The 21,444-nt window shown below is 40.4% G+C and overlaps 3 protein-coding genes across 4 annotated transcripts in view; all 3 read right to left on the minus strand.

The window, feature by feature from the left end:
* Nucleotides 1-21,444, minus strand: part of LOC306927432 (uncharacterized protein) — a gene marked incomplete at its 3' end in the record, with an annotated part of 84,007 nt that overhangs the window by 40,413 nt on the left and 22,150 nt on the right. The gene's annotated exons all lie outside the window — the stretch shown is intronic.
* The window catches only part of LOC306928001 (uncharacterized protein), a 55,155-nt gene that overhangs the window by 23,513 nt on the left and 10,198 nt on the right, over nucleotides 1-21,444 (minus strand). The gene's annotated exons all lie outside the window — the stretch shown is intronic.
* On the minus strand, nucleotides 413-10,079 carry LOC306927865 (uncharacterized protein). Of its 2 annotated transcripts, XR_013790602.1 has the most exons (4): nucleotides 9,867-10,079; nucleotides 7,732-7,963; nucleotides 4,217-5,846; nucleotides 413-2,488 (listed from the first exon to the last, which is right to left on the minus strand). XR_013790602.1 is itself a non-coding variant. In XM_079507736.1 (3 exons), exons 1-3 carry the CDS (start codon nucleotides 10,050-10,052, stop codon nucleotides 5,539-5,541), a joined length of 726 nt encoding a protein of 241 aa, XP_079363862.1. In that variant the 5' UTR covers nucleotides 10,053-10,079; the 3' UTR covers nucleotides 413-5,538. The 2 variants fall into 2 exon arrangements, 1 of the variants encoding a protein (XP_079363862.1); XM_079507736.1 differs by having other exon boundaries at nucleotides 413-5,846.

The raw sequence follows: 21,444 nt of genomic DNA on the forward strand, positions 1-21,444 counted from the left end.
AGTAGAAAGTACTCATTATGCAGAATGTCCCATTTCACAAGTTTTCTAAATGTATCAACATCTTGAAAATAGCAGATCTACAAGCTCATAACGCGTCACATCGCAATGAATTGTGAGCTTTTAGATCAGCTATTTTCAAATGGCCGAAATGTATATTGAAGTGATTAATTTATGTTTTCTATAATTATCAAAATCTACAAACTAACTAGTAGGAACTAAAGTTTCCAAATACTTTTAATAGCATACAGTATTTAAAAATAATTTAATTGCAATTGTCTGCGCTGCGTGTTGTGAGCTTGTGAACTAAAAGTGTCAGTCTTCCCTCACCAAATACAACTCACAGAATTGACATTAAGTCAACAAATCCCACCATGTCCATATTCCATATAGATAGAAATACGGATGTGGAATTTAATACACAAACCAATACCAGACTGTACAAATAAATAACAGTGGCCATTTAAGCCATATAAGAAGCCATTATTGAGCTCTTTTAACTCTGTAGGTAGCTTTCAATATAAGCAGTATGACCTACTGTATATTAGTTCATACTGTACCTTTCTACAAATACAAGAGACCCAGAGAGTAGACCCCTTAGAGATCAGAAAAGTACAATCGGACCTTAAAACTAATGTTTGTGTATTATTGCCACTAGGTGGCAATAAAAGTCAGTGTAACATTGTGTCAACTCAGCAGAGTACATTGTTCACTTCATTAAGTGCACAGGCACCAGTACTGTGGCATTTTGATGCGTTCACTAGTAAAAACAACTATCTACATTATACAATACCAAAATACATACAGTATGATCCACATTCATGACAAATATTAAACCTTCCTTTTCAAAGTACATTAGCAGTCCCATGCAGTCCACTTTACAGTAACAACAGAAATACATACAGTATACTAGTATGTAAGACAGCAGGTTAAAGTACAGTCATAATAATACTAATACTAATAATACACTCCTTCTCTGCAGGACACCTGGGATTTTAGTTTCAATGTTTCTGTGTCTGAAAATATATAACCTCCTGTCCAACACTGTAAACACCAAATCTATACTTTCCCTGTCCTGCTGATATCTTTATTCTATAAACACATGGTTACACTCCACTCTACCTCCGACTCCTCAGAGTGATTGTGTGTTCTATTTAGACAGAGACATGCGCAGGTGTGTGATTGGGCAATGCAAGAACTCAGCTCTGGCCTTAATTGGGTTCTAAAGGTGTTGACAAAAACCAAGATCACACTCAATTCACCGTCTGGTTTCATTTACTCAGAAGTCACAAGGTCAAGTCACAAATGTATTTGTCTGTATACAGTATACGTATGTATGCAATTTCCAACGTAAGCGAAACATAGCTCATGACGTGGTCGTACTTTAAAATCTACGTGACATGTTTTTTATGACATGGCTCTGTTAGTTTAGAAATGGGTCTGAGAATGTGTGGCTAATTTCACAAACCACTGTACTGATCAGCATCACATTTCTAGTACATGCTTCCAGTATCCAAGTATTTGGCCAGTGCCAACAGAATGCACGAAAAAGGCAGCAAAGTGTGTCCCCTTCGCTAGCGTTAGAATCCGGAATATGCTAACCACATCAACTCTACAGGGGCAGGGGGATTAATTTAACAGTTAATAACTAATCGCATTAATAGAAACGTCTCTGCTTTTGCATGTGATGTGACAAACAAGAGTGCACTTTTCATTCATCAATTTCTCATACAAAGGCCCTGTATTGCAAATGGTCAAATAACTATTTGATTAGGGAATATAATATGCCTTTAGTAGTGTCGAAGCGTCGAGGATCGATGATTTGTTTTTGATGATTTTGTTTCTCCAAAAACGGGATCGAAGGTCAGCCCTACAAAGGTGTCTCTTCAGCTCAGATGACCATCTAAAACGCTTGCCACAAAATGTACAGAGGAAAGGTTTTTCTCCAGTGTGGATATAGAGGTGTGTCTTCAGGTCAGATGACTTACTAAAACTCTTGTCACAAGGTTTACAGAGGAAAGGTCCACACAGACTAGTATGGACATACTGGTGATTCTTCAGGGGACCTGATTGACTGAAACTCACAATATTTACAGTGGAAAGGTTTTGCACACAGGTGTGTCTTGAGATGATATGCACGGCTGAAACTCTCGTTACACAATTTACACTGAAAATGTTTTTCCTCAGCGTGGACACGCTGGTGTCTTGAGACTAGCTTTACGGCTGAAACTCTTCTTACACAGTTTACACTGGAAAGGTAGGTTTCTGGAAAGGGTTTCTACAGTGTGGACAGTACGCTGGTGATTCTTTAGGTGACCCAAGTAAATGAAACTCTTGACACAATATTTACAGTGAAAAGGTTTTTCTCCAGTGTGGACATCTCCACCTGTCTCCCCACCATCATCACCGTCTTCAGTGACTGCAGTGTCAGATTCAAGTTCAACTTCAACTTCAGAGCAGTGTGAAGAGATGTCTTCATCAAATTCACTGGCTAGGAGCAAAAAAACAAGTAATTTACTAAGTTACTAAATAAGCATAGGTTATTGCAGGTGGTTCTGAAAACTCAAAAACAGGCTTTAAAGTTTTTGCAAGATTCTAGAGAAATACACATTTTATAAAGTAACCCAAATTGATATATTTAGTTATATTCCTGAAGAAATTAATTATGATGATGGTGATAGAACAAATATTTATTTTGAATCCTTAAATCAAGTTCTGTGTTATCCTTTTAGACTAAATGGTTTACTGTACAGTTGGAGGCCATCGATATTGTCCTTTTATTTTTGCTGAGGTTTGCGTGATCTGCGCAAAAGGACAGTTAACCCATTTTGGGCGGGAACCCCTTTTGGTGTTTTAAACATTATGTTATAATTTAGCTATTGAAAAATAGCAGATCTACAAGCTACGAGCTTGTAGGTCTGCTATTTTTGAAAAATCGTGAAAATATTTATTTCAGAAAACTGGAGGATTTAGAAGGATTTTTTTAAATTTTGAGGTCAGGCCTAAATGGGTCAAATGATAAGGGACAATATCGGTGGCACCCAACTGTACCTCTGTGTGGTTTAAAGCATTTTTAAGTATTCAATAATATGTGAGCAAAGCAGTACGTTAGACTGTAGTCCAAGCCATGTACAACTGTATTTGTCTGTATACAGTATACGTATGCATGTAATTTCCAACGTAAGCGAAACATAGCTCATGACGTGGTCGTACTTTAAAATCTACGTGGCATGTTTTTTATGACATGGCTCTGTTAGTTTAGAAATGGGTCTGAGAATGTGTGGCTAATTTCACAAACCACTGTACTGACCAGCATCACATTTCTAGTACATGCTTCCAGTATCCAAGTATTTGGCCAGTGCCAACAGAATGCACGAAAAAGGCAGCAAAGTGTGTCCCCTTCGCTAGCGTTAGAATCCGGAATATGCTAACCACATCAACTCTACAGGGGCAGGGGGATTAATTTAACAGTTAATAACTAATCGCATTAATAGAAACGTCTCTGCTTTTGCATGTGATGTGACAAACAAGAGTGCACTTTTCATTCATCAATTTCTCATACAAAGGCCCTGTATTGCAAATGGTCAAATAACTATTTGATTAGGGAATATAATATGCCTTTAGTAGTGTCGAAGCGTCGAGGATCGATGATTTGTTTTTGATGATTTTGTTTCTCCAAAAACGGGATCGAAGGTCAGCCCTACAAAGGTGTCTCTTCAGCTCAGATGACCATCTAAAACGCTTGCCACAAAATGTACAGAGGAAAGGTTTTTCTCCAGTGTGGATATAGAGGTGTGTCTTCAGGTCAGATGACTTACTAAAACTCTTGTCACAAGGTTTACAGAGGAAAGGTCCACACAGACTAGTATGGACATACTGGTGATTCTTCAGGGGACCTGATTGACTGAAACTCTTGTCACAATGTTTACAGTGGAAAGGTTTTGCACACGGGTGTGTCTTGAGATGATATGCACGGCTGAAACTTTCGTTACACAATTTACACTGAAAATGTTTTTCCTCAGCGTGGACACGCTGGTGTGTCTTGAGACTAGCTTTACGGCTGAAACTCTTCTTACACAGTTTACACTGGAAAGGTTTTCTACAGTGTGGACAGTACGCTGGTGATTCTTTAGGTGACCCAAGTAAATGAAACTCTTGACACAATATTTACAGTGAAAAGGTTTTTCTCCAGTGTGGACATCTCCACCTGTCTCCCCACCATCATCACCGTCTTCAGTGACTGCAGTGTCAGATTCAAGTTCAACTTCAACTTCAGAGCAGTGTGAAGAGATGTCTTCATCAAATTCACTGGCTAGGAGCAAAAAAATAAGTAATTTACTAAGTTACTAAATAAGCACAGGCTATTGCAGGTGGTTCTGAAAACTCAAAAACAGGCTTTAAAGTTTTAGCAAGATTCTAGAGAAATACACATTTTATAAAGTAACCCAAAATGATATATTTAGTTATATTACCGAAGAAATTAATTATGATGATGGTGATAGAACAAATATTTATTTTGAATCCGTAAATCAAGTTCTGTGTTATCCTTTTAGACTAAATGGTTTACTGTACCTCTGTGTGGTTTAAAGCATTTTTAGTCCAAGCCATGTACAACTGTATTTGTCTGTATACAGTATACATATGTATGCAATTTCCAACGTAAGCGAAACATAGCTCATGACGTGGTCGTACTTTAACACATGTTTTTTATGACATGGCTCTGTTCGTTTAGAAATGTGTCTGAGAATGTGTGGCTAATTTCACAAACCACTGTACTGACCAGCATCACATTTCTAGTACATGCTTCCAGTATCCAAGTATTTGGCCAGTGCCAACAGAATGCACGAAAAAGGCAGCAAAGAAGACCCATGGAATCGGCCCTGTGAACTGGAAGTAGTAATCGGCCATTTTCGAGCCAGTGTGTCCCCTTCGCTAGCGTTAGAATCCGGAATATGCTAACCACATCAACTCTACAGGGGCAGGGGGATTAATTTAACAGTTAATAACTAATCGCATTAATAGAAACGTCTCTGCTTTTGCATGTGATGTGACAAACAAGAGTGCACTTTTCATTCATCAATTTCTCATACAAAGGCCCTGTATTGCAAATGGTCAAATAACTATTTGATTAGGGAATATAATATGCCTTTAGTAGTGTCGAAGCGTCGAGGATCGATGATTTGTTTTTGATGATTTTGTTTCTCCAAAAACGGGATCGAAGGTCAGCCCTACAAAGGTGTCTCTTCAGCTCAGATGACCATCTAAAACGCTTGCCACAAAATGTACAGAGGAAAGGTTTTTCTCCAGTGTGGATATAGAGGTGTGTCTTCAGGTCAGATGACTTACTAAAACTCTTGTCACAAGGTTTACAGAGGAAAGGTCCACACAGACTAGTATGGACATACTGGTGATTCTTCAGGGGACCTGATTGACTGAAACTCACAATATTTACAGTGGAAAGGTTTTGCACACAGGTGTGTCTTGAGATGATATGCACGGCTGAAACTCTCGTTACACAATTTACACTGAAAATGTTTTTCCTCAGCGTGGACACGCTGGTGTCTTGAGACTAGCTTTACGGCTGAAACTCTTCTTACACAGTTTACACTGGAAAGGTAGGTTTCTGGAAAGGGTTTCTACAGTGTGGACAGTACGCTGGTGATTCTTTAGGTGACCCAAGTAAATGAAACTCTTGACACAATATTTACAGTGAAAAGGTTTTTCTCCAGTGTGGACATCTCCACCTGTCTCCCCACCATCATCACCGTCTTCAGTGACTGCAGTGTCAGATTCAAGTTCAACTTCAACTTCAGAGCAGTGTGAAGAGATGTCTTCATCAAATTCACTGGCTAGGAGCAAAAAAAACAAGTAATTTACCAAGTTACTAAATAAGCATAGGTTATTGCAGGTGGTTCTGAAAACTCAATACACATTTTATAAAGTAACCCAAATTGATATATTTAGTTATATTACTGAAGAAATTAATTATGATGATGGTGATAGAACAAATATTTATTTTGAATCCTTAAATCAAGTTCTGTGTTATCCTTTTAGACTAAATGGTTTACTGTACTTCTGTGTGGTTTAAAGCATTTTTAAGTATTTAATAATAGCCATGTACAACTGTATTTGTCTGTATACAGTATACGTATGCATGCAATTTCCAACGTAAGCGAAACATAGCTCATGACGTGGTCGTACTTTAAAATCTACGTGGCATGTTTTTTATGACATGGCTCTGTTCGTTTAGAAATGGGTCTGAGAATGTGTGGCTAATTTCACAAACCACTGTACTGATCAGCATCACATTTCTAGTACATGCTTCCAGCATCCAAGTATTTGGCCAGTGCCAACAGAATGCACAAAAAGGCAGCAAAGAAGACCCATGGAATCGGCCCTGTGAACTGGAAGTAGTAATCGGCCATTTTCGAGCCAGTGTGTCCCCTTCGCTAGCGTTAAAATCTGGAATATGAATCAACTCTACAGGGGCAGGGGGATTAATTTAACAGTTAATAACTAATCGCAATAATAGAAACGTCTCTGCTTTTGCATGTGATGTGACTTTTCATTTTAATTCAATTTCTCATACAAAGATGCCATTGCCTGGCCCTGTATTGCAAATGGTCAAATAACTATTTGATTAAGGAATACAATATGCCTTTAGTAGGGGTGCACAATTATGAAATTATGACCGATATCTGATCTCCGATTATTTGCAGGGTCATATCTGCCGATACCGACTCTGACCGATAACGATATTTTACAGAGGACCACAATGGAAACAAGCCTATAGGACCTAGGGGCTAAAATTGGCCCAAAGCCTGTTAATAAAGTATTCAATCAATCAATAAATAGCATAATACTTTTCCAAGTGTCTGTTTTCACAACCGAATGACTACTGAATGAGATGAGTACACAAATTAAATGTAGATTTATTTTAAATTGTATTTATTTTTTTGCTGTTGAATAATCTGTATTATTTTGAGACCATTCCGATACTGATATGGCATTTTTATGGCCGATATGGCCAATTCCGATTATGCTACCGATTAATCGTGCATCCCTAGCCTTTAGTATTCTTTATGTATATCAGCAAAGTGTAGATTTAGTTTAGTTTAGTTAGACATTGAGGGAAATTAAGATTCTCAGATTTTTTTTTTTAAACGCCGCTTATCAACTGACTTTGGTTAATCGATCGATAAGCAAATCAATGCTATCAATTCATCGATAATTCCCATCCCTATTACTGGTATAAGAAATACCACATCATTTTGTTACGGACTTTTACTATGGTACCCTTTTTTGATATGTAGTGATATGAAAATAATTTTATTTAAAACGATTATAGAAACATAAATAACAATAAAGTCGCCATTAAAAATAATCAGTTTTCATTTATTCAGGAATTTCTGGCTTTAATGGCTGGAGGTGCTTCCGTTTCATGATGTCAACTTAGCAGCTTTGAGCTAAAACCTTTTCTAGATGCTTTGGCCGAAACAAATACATGTGATGAGGGTTTTCTTGTGTATTGCATATTTAATTATGGCTATACATATTGATTAATTGATAGAATAAATGTTAAATAGCATGGAAGTACAGGAATACATTTAGGCTAAAAGGCTAACACAAAAGTCTTGAGCACTTGTTTCCATTGCGGTCCTAATAAGATCCAGATATTATCATTGTCATGGTATTTTTTGCCGAAAATGATATATATATAGTGAGAATGCATACCGAGTTGTGGATGGTCTTCAGGTTCCTGTTTAATAGAAATGTCTTCAGGTTCCTGTTTAACAGAAATGTCTTCAGGTTCCTGTTTAATAGAAATGTCTTCAGGTTCCTGTTTAACAGAAATGTCTTCAGGTTCCTGTTTAATAGAAATGTCTTCGGGTTCCTCCTGTTTAATAGAAACGTCCCTGGCTGAGTCTGGAGAGTTCATCTTCACCTGCAGTCTGGACTCTATGGTCTGAAAGGAAGCAAATGAATAAGGATTTTAATAACTGGAGACCTATTGGAGAATAACAATAATATTTGCAGAAGGTTCAATTCAAGCTGAAGCAGTGAGACTTGTAGTTTTATGATGGCAAATGGCTATATACTATCACGTTTTACAAGAACAGCTGACAATATTACTCTTCTTAACTTCAATTCAAGTCACACTGTTTCAGCCGGAAGTGAAATTCCCTGTTCTAGTGAATGAGGCAACCTAGAGGACAAGGAAGTGAACGGCAGTGCCATGTGCAAAACCTAGGATTGCTAAAGAAGGAAAGGCCAAGCAACAGGAGCTGTCAAAACATGTTGGGGCAGGCCTGTATAGAGTTTAAATGGACAGCTATCAGTAAAAAGGGAGACATCAAAGAGGAAGGATGGATGGGGAAGGATCAACATATGGAATGTCTGAACAGGTCAGCTCCGGAGATCTAATGGTTTGAGGTTTGTGGTCAGATGTACAGTTGCTGGCCAATATTGATGACATCAGGGATCTCCATATATGCGCCGATGACATCAGGGATCTCCATCCCTGTCAGGGATGGAAACGGGATTCCCTGATGATGTCACATGAATCAGCAGCAGCTTCTAGCAGCTTCTAGCAGCAGCTTCTAGCTGCTGCTGATTGGCCAGGCCGTTTTGTGGCCAGGCATCAAGTCTGCCTGAGAGTTCCCAGATGGGAGCAGGAGGGGGGAACCCAGTGTACTCTCTGCTGCCCCATCTGGCGGAGTCAGGTTAATGTGCTCCCTCACCCCGACCAACTAACACGCCAACGGGAAATGCACGATTCCATAGTTAACTCCCATAGTTACCCCCCCCCCCCCCCCCCCCCATAAGAGATGGGAACCCAATTTATATTGTAAAATCACTGTTAGTTTAACTCTGAGAGTGTACCCTGACGGGTCCGTTTGGTGTATAGTAGCTACTGAATAATACAACACACTGATGTAACGTTAACGATCAAACATAACCTTATTCCTAACCTTAACCTCAGTAAAACGGTGCCAAAAGCTAACCATATTCCTAAACTTAATCCCAGTAAAACTATGCCTAAACTTATTTCTAACCTTATTTTCAGTAAAACAAATACAAGAAGCGCTGAAGAGCGTTCAGCGTAAAAAACTAGGGCGACTTTGAATTGCGGCAACCTCTCCAGTTACCATTAAAGGACCACTTTTCAACTTATCTTCATATAATTGGTCCTCACTAATGTTCATGATAAAATGGCACCATTTTTTTCTACTCGGTCGGTGTCTCATAGGAGGGCTGTGTGCAGTTAAGAAACCCATCCATTTTCGCATTGCAACTTTTCAGGAATAGAAAGCCTTCCGTTTCTATTAGGATTCCCCATCGATGACGTCACTGGTGGACGGGTTTCTGAACTGCCCACAGCCCTCCTATGAGACACAGACTGAGTAGAAAAGAATCACACCCGTGTGAAGTGAGGGGCGCTAATATATTAAAGTCTAACTCATGTTGATTAGGTGATGTAATGGTGATGTAAAACAAACAGTGCCAACACAAACGCCATTAACAATAATAAGACAATATGACGTAAACAACCTTTATTGTCAATGCGTTCACTAAGACAAAGACAAACATTAAACCTGTGTATAGGAGGGGTGGTATTTTATTATGAACATTAATGAGGACCAATTATATGAAGATATAGGTTGAAAAGTGGTGAAGTGGTCCTTTAAGAATATAAGATCTAACAAAACAATGCAGTATATATTATTATGAATTGCTGCTGCTAGTAGTAATAGGTCTACTGGTTGTTGTGATCACATTTATAAGAAGCAAGCAGATAAGAGAAATACGACTCATGTTCCATTTTAAAAGATGAATCAATAAGGCAAACGTGAATTAGTTCATCTTACCTGCTGTGTTTCAGTGGTTGAGCTGCTAACAAACGTCCTCCTGCTGCTGCTTAACGACGACACTGTTTTGAAACGACACGAAGTTTTATTGTATTTTAAAGTGTCATCAAGGCGCCATGTTGTTTGAACAAACTTCTTCTGTTCTGTGGATTTTAGCAGCAGCATGCCTCCTATGCAAACATACATAGGGTTGCGCACATGCGCACTAGCGCTGAGCGTACGTACCATAAACGGTCACTAGGGGGAGCCATGGTATAGATAAGAATTGCATTATAGCAGAAATTACACCAATATTCTCTTTATTGTCTCCACCAGGCCGAAGGCATGGGGAGAGAGTATGTTTTGCACTCCGTCCGTGTGTGTGTCCGTCCTTGTGTGTGTGTGTCCGTCCTTCCGTCCGTCTGTTACCAGCTAATCTCCGGCACCGTTAACCCGGTCGATGCCAAACTTTGCACACACACTCCCTGGATGCCAACGATGAACCTCTGCCCCACATTTTCCAGAACGGCCTGTTATAGCGCCACCATGAGGCAGCTTTTCACATGTTTTACCTAAAACTGCACCGATCTGCGTGAAACGTTGCATGCACACTCCCTAGAGGCCAAGGACAAATCTTTGACCTGCATTTTCCGCACCTGCCTTTTATAGCGCCACCAGGAGGCCGACTTTTGTAAAACACATTTTTTGATATTACTCCTCCAGATTCTGTCCAAAAATCTCACAAATCGTTACACAGTATCTCTATGGTCATGTGCTCAAGTCGGATCTGTCCGATATTTCATATTCCATCCTAATTGGCTATAATTGGCTTTCACAGTTTGCAAGATTGCCCCGTTTTGAACAAAAGCCTCAAATCATGAACGCAGCATGCAATTTACGTGAAATCTTTCACACATTTTCTTACTAGGCTGAGGAACCCTTTTCACATTGGCCTGTTATAGCGCCACCAACAGGGTGATTTTTGCAAAACACATTTTTGGAACAAAAGGCCTCAAATCATCCAATTGCCATTAAAGGCGTATGAAGAAATGGCACCCTTTTCACATTGGCCTATTATAGTGCCACCAGGCACTCTGCATTTCCTCAACAAAATGAAGAAAATTGTTGCAAAAAACTAACAAACAACATTTTTTTTTTAACTATAAATGATAACAGCATTGGACCCAAAATGGCTGAAATCAGACATATGTTTCAATGCGGTAAGGCGAACATCATTAGCTTCTCTGAAACCAAACTTGATGAGTCAACCAAAGACCCAGAAGTTGAAATAGAGAACTATTCCTTGATCAGAAACGACAGAAACAGGCATGGTGGTGGCGTGTGTATGTATATTCACAAAGACACTGAATATGTTACTCGTACTGACTTACAGCATGATGAAATTGAAACTGTGTGGGTTGAATTAATTTTCAAAAAGGCTAAATCAGTATTAGTGGGCACCGTCTACAGACCGCCTGACCAACATGGGTTCTATGATATACTTGAGGGGTGCTTAGCTGAGGAGGAATGTGTAGAGAAAATCCTGATTGGCGACTACAATACAGACATGCAACGTAAGGAAGCACCTGTGTTTAAGTCATTCAGTAAGTTCTGTGATCTACATAGTGTCAGTCAGCTAATTACCCAACCCACTAGAGTGTGTGATTCTACTCAAACTGTCATTGATCTCATTCTGTCCTCGGACAAATCCAGAATCTCCAAGAAAGGGGTTATTGTATGTGGGCTTAGTGATCATTTTATGATATTCTGTACCCGCAAAATACAAAAACTTAAGACCGGCTGCCACAAAACAGTCATATCAAGGGACCTCAAAACCTACTCTAGTGAGGTCTTTAACCAAGTATTGGAGAGTCTGGATTGGTCCGATGAGCTTAAAAGCACACTTGTCGAAGAAGCTTGGCTTGGCTTCAAAACCAAATTTACATCAGTACTGAACTACATGGCTCCTTTGAGAACCACCAGGGGCAAAACCCGCTCGGAACCATGGATGAATTCGGACATACTGGCTGCAATGAAAGCCAGAGACAAAAAATGCTCTGAAGTTCTAAAATGCAAGTCAAAGCTAGCCAAGCGCTTCGACAGTGTTCGCCAAGCTCGTTTGAACAACCTAAATACACAACGAATCAAACTACGAAACAGTGTAACTGCCATGACCAAATCAGCTAAAAGTAACTTCATTAATGATAAAGCTCAGGAAAACAAAAACAATCCTCATGAGCTCTGGAAGCTACTAAACAATCAACTAAGCTATGGTCAGAAACTAAAAACCAGATTTTCGAACATAAACATCAAATCTGACAACACTCTCATCACTGACAACCTTGATGTGGCCAACTACTTGAATATCTTCTTTACAAACATAGCAACAACTCTGGTTAACAAACTGCCCTCCCACTCTGGGCTCTTTGGTGTAGAGCACATTACAACCTTCTACAAAAACCTAGGTGTTTGTAAAGACGATTTTAAACTAGTTATGGTAACAACTGATGAGGTAATTAAGAAACTGAGTGCCCTCCAACCCCACAAGGCCACAGGCCATGACAACATTCCCTCCAAATTTCTCAGAGACTCAGCCATCTCTATAGCTCCAATCATCACCCACATAGTAAACCTCTCCATCAAACAGGGACAGGTCCCCCAAGATTTCAAACTGGCCAAAGTAACCCCCTTGCACAAGAAAGGGAGTAAATTAGACCCCGGCAACTACCGCCCTATTTCTATTCTTAGTTCCATCTCGAAAGTGATGGAAAAAATAGTCTATGAACAGGTTGAAAAGTATCTTGCCACTAATATAATAAATTATTGTACGAGTTCCAATCTGGCTTCAGAACATCCCACTCCACTGACACATGTCTTCTCTATTTGAGCGACCACATCAAACAAGAGGTGGACGCTGGCAAATACTGCGGCATGGTCATGCTGGACCTCCAAAAGGCTTTTGACACCGTGAACCACTCCATACTGGTTAACAAGCTAAAAGCAATTGGTTTCGATAGCACATCAGTGAGCTGGATGCAATCCTACCTGGAGGGGAGAGAACAGATGGTGGAAGTGAACGGAACACTGTCCCCCCCCCTCCCAGTGAGCTGTGGCGTTCCACAAGGAAGCATACTAGGGCCTCTACTGTTCCTAATATATGTAAACGACATGACTTCAGCCTGTGACTGCAACTTGTTCCTGTTCGCAGATGACTCAGCACTGCTGGTCTCGGACAAGGACAAACTGCAGGTTGAAAATGCCCTCAGCTCTGAACTCGGTAGAATCTGCACCTGGCTCGCTGATAACAAACTATCTTTACACCTGGGAAAAACTGAATCCATTCTCTTTGGCTCTATTAGTAATCTCAGCAAGGCAAATGGCTTCTTGGTTAAAGTGGGTGACAATGTTATCACACGTAAAGATGAAATTACCTACCTAGGTTCCATCCTGGAGGCTAATCTTTCCGGTGATAAAATGGCCACCAACGTAATCAAAAAAGTCAACCATAGAACAAGATTCCTCTACAGGATCTCCTCACTGGTCAACAAAAACACCTTGAAGACCTTAACAGGAGCCCTTGTACAGGGTTTCTTTGACTATGCATGCACCTCCTGGTACCACAGCACCTCAAAGGCCCTTAAAACCAGGCTCCAGACTTCCCAAAACAAACTGGTCAGGCTCCTACTTGATCTAGCCCCCCGAACCCACCTCACCCCTGCCCACTTCGACAGGCTGGAATGGCTTAGGGTCGACGACAGAGTACAGCATCTTGCAATGGGTCTGGTCCACAAGATTCGATACACCACCAAGATACCCATGTACCTGTCTAGATACTTCCTTAATGTTAACGAAGTCCACACCCACAACACCAGAGGGAGTGCAACGAACCATGTACAACCCAGATTCGGCACAAACAAGGGACTAAATTCTTTTCGCTCCTATGCCACCAAAATGTGGAACGCCCTACCAACTGTCATTAAGACATGCAAATCCCTTGACTCCTTCAAAACCGCTCTCAAAGGGCACCTACGGATGGCTGCAATTCGAAACTGGCCCCCGTAAAATCTGAATCCCCCCCCCGCCCCCCCCTTCTTTCCCCTCACTGTATATATTTCTTTTCCCTTCTTACCTCCTTTTTGATGAATTCCTGTTCTGTCTATAGAAGTGTCTATTTGTACGTCTCTAAATGTTTTGATGATTTGAACATGGTGGACCCTGTTGGAAACAAGTGTAATGCTTAATTGGGTCGTCCACTCACAGTTAACAGCCTTTGTATTGAGTTTGTGCTTGAAATGTACTGTAATTCTGCAAACTGTTAATAAATTCTTCAATCAATCAATCAATCAAAGCCGAGGAAAACAAAAACAATTCTCGGGAGCTCTGGAAGCTACTGCTGTCAGCTGAAAACCAGCTAGGTTTACAACAGTCCACCATTTTCAATGAATCAGAACCAACCAGACTGTGAGCACTGCACCAGAAACAGGAGAAGACTAGAAAAAGTGCCCTTCTGGGCACAGGTCTCCACCAGGAGGATAGGAGTGTGTGTGTGATGTTTGGCAAAATGTTTAGGAGCAATAAACGTGTGTGTGTGTGTGTGTGTGTGTGTGTGTGTGTGTGTGTGTGTGTGTGACGCGGCTTGGCCTGTTGTAGCGCCACCATGAGGCTGATTTGAAAACTGTCAAGTGGCATTTCTTCCAAAGCCTAGTGGGAATATGCATGCACAGTTTCACCACAATCGGACGCTGCGTTGAGTAGTTGTGGCGATTTGTACAAAATGGGTACACAGCAGGCTACTCCTGAAAAGTTTAGAAGCCAATCGTAGCCAATGAGGGTGGATTATGAGAAATCAATTAGGATAAAATCTGAAGGAGTAATATTAGAAAATGTGTTTTACATATGTCGGCCTCCTGGTGGCGCTATAAAGAGCAGATGTGAGAAATACCAGGCAAAGGTTTTTCCTTGGCCTCTAAGCCGTTGGCATACAAAGTTATCCACAGATCCATGCATTTAGAGGTAAAAACCCTTTTCGGCCAGTTATAGCGCCACCATGAGGCTGAGTTGAAAATGTTCATGTGGCATTTCTTCCTCGGCCTAGTGGGAATGTACGTGCACAATTTCACGGAAATCACACAATGTGTTCATGATTTGCAGCATTTTGTTTAAAAACTGAGCACTCCTGCGAACTTTGGAAGCCAATCTTAGCCAATCAGGATGGAGTCTGAGAAATCCGAAAGACCCGTTTCGTTGAATGGCTCTAGAGAGACTGTGTACCAATTTGCGTGATGTTTGGACAAAATCTGTAGGTGTACTGTCCAAAAACTTGTTTTGCACAAAGCGACCTCCTGGTGGCGCTATAACAGGCCGTTCTGGACATTTTGGGGCAGAGGTTCATCGTTGGCAAGTGTGTGTGCAAAATTTGGCATCGACCGGGTTAACGGTGCCGGAGATTACCTGTTCACAGACGGAAGGACAGACGGACACACACACAGACGGACGGACGGAGTGCAAAACATACTCTCTCCCCATGCCTTCGGCCTGGTGGAGACAATAAAGGGGATAGTGGTGCGTAATGTATTTGCTATAATACAATTCCTGTATGCTGCATAGTATTATGCTCCCCACCACCACCAGATATGAAGTATTTTTCATACCTGATAGAAAATGTGCAGTTTTTTCCCCGACTGTAATCTATCAAATGCTGTGTCATGCACTACAATCTGAAAATAGTTTGGGATATGATTGTTGGAATGTCTTAACCACTAAAACATTTTAAGTATAGTACACTATAACTTTATAACCAATACTTTTCTGTACTCAGTCTGCTCCTTTTTCCCCTCTATGCCAAATCTCTTTACCTAAGATATCCGATCTACAAGCTAGATCTTATAGATCAGAATAAGGATGCTAGGGTTCATGTGTTAAACCTCAAATATGAGGGAAAAGTCCATCAAAGATCTGTTAAAAGCTCTACAACCGAACAGAAAATAACATGAAAGAAAGAGCACATGAAACGTACTGGGGTGTGGGTGGTCTTCAGGTTCCTGTTTAACCCTGGCTGAGTTTGGAGAGTTCATCTTCACCTGCAGTCTGGACACTGGTCTGAAATTAAGGAATTGAATGAGGACTTTAAAAGGATTGCACTCTATAACTAAAGTTAGAAATTAAAAACACCAACAATCTGTGTAATCAGTTTAAACCTATATGTAAAGGTGACCTGAAAATAGCAGATCTACAAGGTATTGAATAATGGTGATCTTGAAACACATTGTGAGCTAGATCAGCTTTTTTTAAACTGGAAGATAATGGGATGAGCAAATACAATAGTCTGGCAGCCAAAAGTCTTCTTTTGTTAAAAGTGGGAAATTTGTTATATATTATTTTTGGCCTAGAATATTGTCTTTATACATACCTTCATGCATCCACTTGCTGTGGGTATTGAGCAATATTTTTTACAGGAGGATATTATGTGACCATACCATTAACATCCTATATAAGGCAAGATTATCAAAATGTCATTATGCTTTATGTAGCATGTGACCAGTGTTGTTTTTGACAGCAGATTTTAGTTTTAGTCAGTCTTTTGAATAGTTTTCATTTAGTTTTAGTCACATTTTAGTCATCTGAAATGTCTTAGTGTTAGTTTTAGTCGACTAACTCTACCTACAGTTAATTTAGTCGACTAAAATGTATTTTGCCGGGCCTTGAGGCCGATTTTACACTTGCTGAAAATAGCAGATCTACAAGCTCACACGTGCGGCACGTTGTGAGCTTGTAGATCGGCTATTTTCAGCATGCAACCAAGTCTAAAATGACTTATAATCAATATCTTTCCAATTCCACTAGTCCCTTCCTAACATTTTGCACACAGTTCAGCTGGAATTTCAGGGCTACTTGATGTGAGTGTGGAAAGGAAAAGTTCACAGTAAAGAGTTGAGTGTGGTTTGAACCCACGATCTCCAGATAATGGTGACAGCACACTGATTCAGTGACCTATTTGCTACCTGCCACAACACAGTCTTCCTTTGCCTGTAAGTTGGAGAATGGAGTTGGAGTTTGCCTGATTTTCACGTCTTTCGAACCCATGAATTAGTCATTTTATTTTCAAATCCATCAAAATCGTGAAGTATGTCGTTGTTATCAATATGTCAATATTATATATAAATTTATATAATAAAAATAGAATAGTTTAGGGCAACGACATACAATAGTCATAGTTTTAGAAAGATAGTGCTTTCAAATTTGAGACATTTATAATGGGGCTCAATGGCTGAAAACATGAACTATAGTATGTCATTTTTTCTTGATTTTCAGCATTTTTTTAATCCTTCAAAATCATGAAAAACTACATACAATAGTCATAGTTTTAGAAAGATAGTGCTTTAAAATTTGAGAAATTTATAATGGGGCTCAATGGCAGGTTTTGGCACGTCAAAAAATCACTTTCACCTAGAAACTCCATTCACACTTTTTATAATTCGGCTTACTGTGGGCACACATGCTGGAACTTTTTACTTTGAAACCCTAGAAACCCCATTCAAACCTATTTACTGTAGGTTCATCTTACGGTGGACATGTTTGCCTGAAAAGTAATCTTTGAAATGTTTCATAGTTTTAGAAATATAGTGCTTTTAAATTTGAGAAATTCAGAATGGGGGTCAATGGCAGATTTTGGCACGTCAAAAAATCACTTTCACCTAGAAACTCCATTCACACTTTTTATAATTCAGCTTACTGTGGACTTGTGGAGACACTTGCTGGAACTTTTTACTTTGAAATGTTATTTAACTTAAACGCCATTCTCAATGGCAATAGCACAAACTTACTTGCTACCTGCCAAAATGCAGTCTGCAGTTCCCTTTGAGTACAACATTAATACAAAAATAAAATACAAAAAATAAAATAACTGGAGATTTGTCTATTGTTTCTTTTGCTGTTGTTTATCTCTAGACGTTCGAATGTTTATGAACCACAATGGAAACAAGTCTCTGGCTCTTCTGTCATTATCTATTCGGCCTTTTAAGAACAGCATGCACAGTGGCTCACTGGGTACAGAGCCTGCCTGTGAATCAGGAGGCTGCAGGTTCAAGTCCTGGCTCTGACATAGTGTCCCAAAATCATGAAAATATGACAATTAAACACTCATGGTATTCTAACGGTTTCCGCAGTTGAATGGTTATTTTAGGGGTGCCAGGTAGACTCTGTCTACCAGAGAAAATATTATTTCTCCTTTTATTCTGGGTTTTAACCACTGGAGAAACCGACACAGGACTAAAGGATGAACCCTTTGTATTGAGAAATAAACACCATAAACAATAGTTTCAATTAATTTATTATATTGAGAATTCAACCAACAGAAATAAACTCAGTTCCACACAGTTCACAGAAAATAAACCCAAAAGTCAACAGCTCATAATGTTTGCAAATAAACAAAAAATATGTTTCAGAAACTCAAAACACTGGGGTTACGCCCATTACCAAAACCTCCCGTCAAACCACCATGACAGCATTTGTAAGTCGCAAGTTCAATGACAATCCCTTCACAACCAAGTTCATCAAAACAAATAAATCTGGCGCAATCAACGGGGCATTTAAAAATAGGCGGTTGTCAGGGGTGAGTGACAACCGTTCTAATATATGAACAGGAAATTATGTAGTGTGGGTAATGCGAAATAGCCTAGATCACATTGATTGGGAGTGAATTGTAAACTCTTGGGAAGTTGGGTTGAACTTGGGCACAACATTTTAGATAGATAGATAGGATAGATAGATCATTAACTGTCATTGCATCTCTGTATGTATTTATCATTTTATTGTACCGACGACGGCACAGGATGGCGGTCACAGGAATGTAACTTTGGGAGTGTACAGTGTAGCCAAATGGACCTGCGCATTATGTTGTGGTATCGACACACTGCATGACAGTGCATGTGTTGGCGCTAGCGCACGTAACGCTGTAGCTGCTAATTCCCCCGTCCTGGGCTGAATGGGACTCGAAAAACCCTGTTGTATTTGTCTGGCAAGGCGAAGGAGGTGGTGGAGGAGAGGAGTGTGTCACCCGCGTAGTTAAAACTTATATCGAGTGATGTGTTACGTTGCAAATAACTTTGGCATGGCTTTGTAGATTGCGGTGGTGGTAGAAAGAAGCAGGAGATTCCGAAATTCCTTGAGACAGGACAACGTGCAGGCGCCCCCCAGAAATGTTCCCCCTGTTGGGAGACGCTGTATAATTCCAAAAGGGGAGGTGCCGTGTGAGTACCAGATCGGCTCGGGTGCCAGATCTGCTCGGGGTCCTTCCTTAGAGTCGCGCAGGAGATCTACGTCATCACGTATCGCCTTACGCACGCACGGGTGATTGGCTTAGACCGTTTCGTGGGAAATGTATGCGGAAACACGTTTAAGTTTGGATACGTGATGACGTCAGTCTCCTGCGCGAAGGACCCCGAGCAGATCTGGCACCCGAGCCGATCTGGTACTCACACCGGTGTGGTGGGTAAGGCAAGGAGAGTGTTGCACAGAAAACTGTGACCCATACATTAATCAGTGTCCCTCCCAACATGCATTTCACTTGTGACGCGTGATCTGCGGGAAGATGGCGGGTGCTAGGAGTCGTTTGTGTCGAAAATGAAGTAAATTCAAATAGTGGAAGCAAATGGTTTGTGCTGGCAAGCAGCAGACATTGAGGCTGGAGGACAGGGCTCTGCAGCGCTAGGTTCCTTGAGGCTGTCCATGCACCGTGGCGTTGTGAGATGGGACCGAAGCGAGCAGCACTCGCTGCTCTGTGCTAAGGAAGTGCTTAGACATTTTTAGATCGATTTTTTTGCGACAGCTTTTCTTAAATGTATTTATGATACTTAGTTTGAAACGCTGATGAAGGCCTACATGCCGAAACGTGTCCGTTTCTCTAGGTAGACTGCTGCTGTGTGTCCATTACAATAAAGAAGCTCATAAGAAACTTTAAGTATTATCCCTTTTTCAATAATAAGAAAAACCCTGGAGGCATTTCTAGTTACATTTCTACGTTACTTTCCAGTGGTGTAAAGTAAGTAAAGTACAATTACTTCGTTACTCAAGTACACGTTTTGAGAATTTGTACTTTTATTTTTCTGTACTTTTACTTTTACTTCGTTACATTTACAAGTAAAAAATCGTACTTTTAATCCGCTACATTAAAATTGGACACCTTTCGTTACTCGCTACACATTTCCGCGCAAAATATGCGGGGGTCGCGCGCTGCATCTGCTGGTTATTGCCGTTCTGTTTTCGTCATCATAGCCGTTATTCATTTGCATGGCTGTGTTGTGGAACACTATACACAGCTTAACGTCAGGAACGTTACACGACTCACCCATCCAGGTGATTGCAATAATAATCACTGTATCTTACCGTGCATTGCATGTAAACGTCTGTCGAACGGGATGGTCGTTAAAGTTGATATCAGTTTCAACTTTCTACCCCAATAATGTAATCCACATTTGTCCTGCCTACTGCAGGGTTTTTTGACTAGATTTAGAAGACATTTTCAAGCTCTTGCTACTGAAATGATCGATTCTTTTTATGGAGAAATCATTTAACATGCATCTCAATGGGAGACAGAAGGACAGTTTGCCCTCGCAGAGTGGAGTGGGTGGGGCTCAATTAGTGAAGGGCTAATTATAATGCGTGAATTCACGCAATTATAATGTCTGTTTTGCAAATTGCAATGGTTCTTCGTATTCTCCCCTAAATGACTGTGGATTGTTGACTGTGGACCCCCATCTGAAATATATTTTTGTGTGAGCTTGCTTGCACCCTAAGGGTGCGTGTATGACATTGTCCTAACACAAACATTATGCCATAGATAATGAATGGCCAGTTTCTAGTGTTTATCCCAACACAAACATTAAATGCCATTGATAATGAATGGCCAGTTTCTAGTGTTTATCCCAACACAATATGGTATTTTATGTTGTATATTATGTAATCTGCCTCGTAAGGAACAGGAGTGTCAGTTTGGTATTCACTTGATCATTGTTTGCAAACCGTCATGTCGGTTTATTGTAATTGTTTATGTAAACTGTAAAAAGTGTCCTGTAAGTCCATATGGGCTGGGCTTCCCCAGATCTTCTATCTGGCTTGGAGCTCCATTTGAGGAAGCAAGTGGTGTGTCCTGATTCTCCTGAATGTTTTCAAAATACTTTTGTATGAGATAGTCAATTGCCTTCTGACTGATTACTGGGGCTTCATCATACAACCAGTTATTCATGTTCAAATTGATTACTGGGGCTTCATCATACAACCAGTTATCCATGTTCAAATCTTCCTTTTCAGGATCCTGTACAATGTCGCCAACTAGTGGCTGGGCATCACCATTGCCCCCAGACATAATTGTTCAGTTCCCCAATACTGCTTCCAAGTGCACTCACCCTATAGAGCTGCGCAGGTGTTTCCAAACACCAGCTGATCAGCAGCAGCATCGGCCATGAACAAACAATCTGTCCTCTTTCCTCTTGCAGATCTTTGAAGTCCTTTGTTTCACTCATAGAGCTGCGTTCTTACTTAATGTAATGGCAATCCTTCACCTTCCAAACGTTGTTGCACATTACTTCACAGGTGGTGGAAG

The sequence above is a fragment of the Electrona antarctica genome (assembly GCF_951216825.1).
Source record: "Electrona antarctica genome assembly, chromosome: 8".
NCBI lineage: Eukaryota > Metazoa > Chordata > Actinopteri > Myctophiformes > Myctophidae > Electrona > Electrona antarctica.

Coding starts and splice junctions, on each gene's coding strand:
- LOC306927865 (XM_079507736.1), bottom strand. CDS start 10,052: ATGTATGTTTGCATAGGAGGCATGCTGCTGCTAAAATCCACAGAACAG. Junction 7,964..9,866: donor CAACCACTGAAACACAGCAG/GTAAGATGAACT, acceptor GCTTCCTTTCAG/ACCATAGAGTCCAGACTGCA. Junction 5,847..7,731: donor TGAAGACCATCCACAACTCG/GTATGCATTCTC, acceptor TTTTGCTCCTAG/CCAGTGAATTTGATGAAGAC.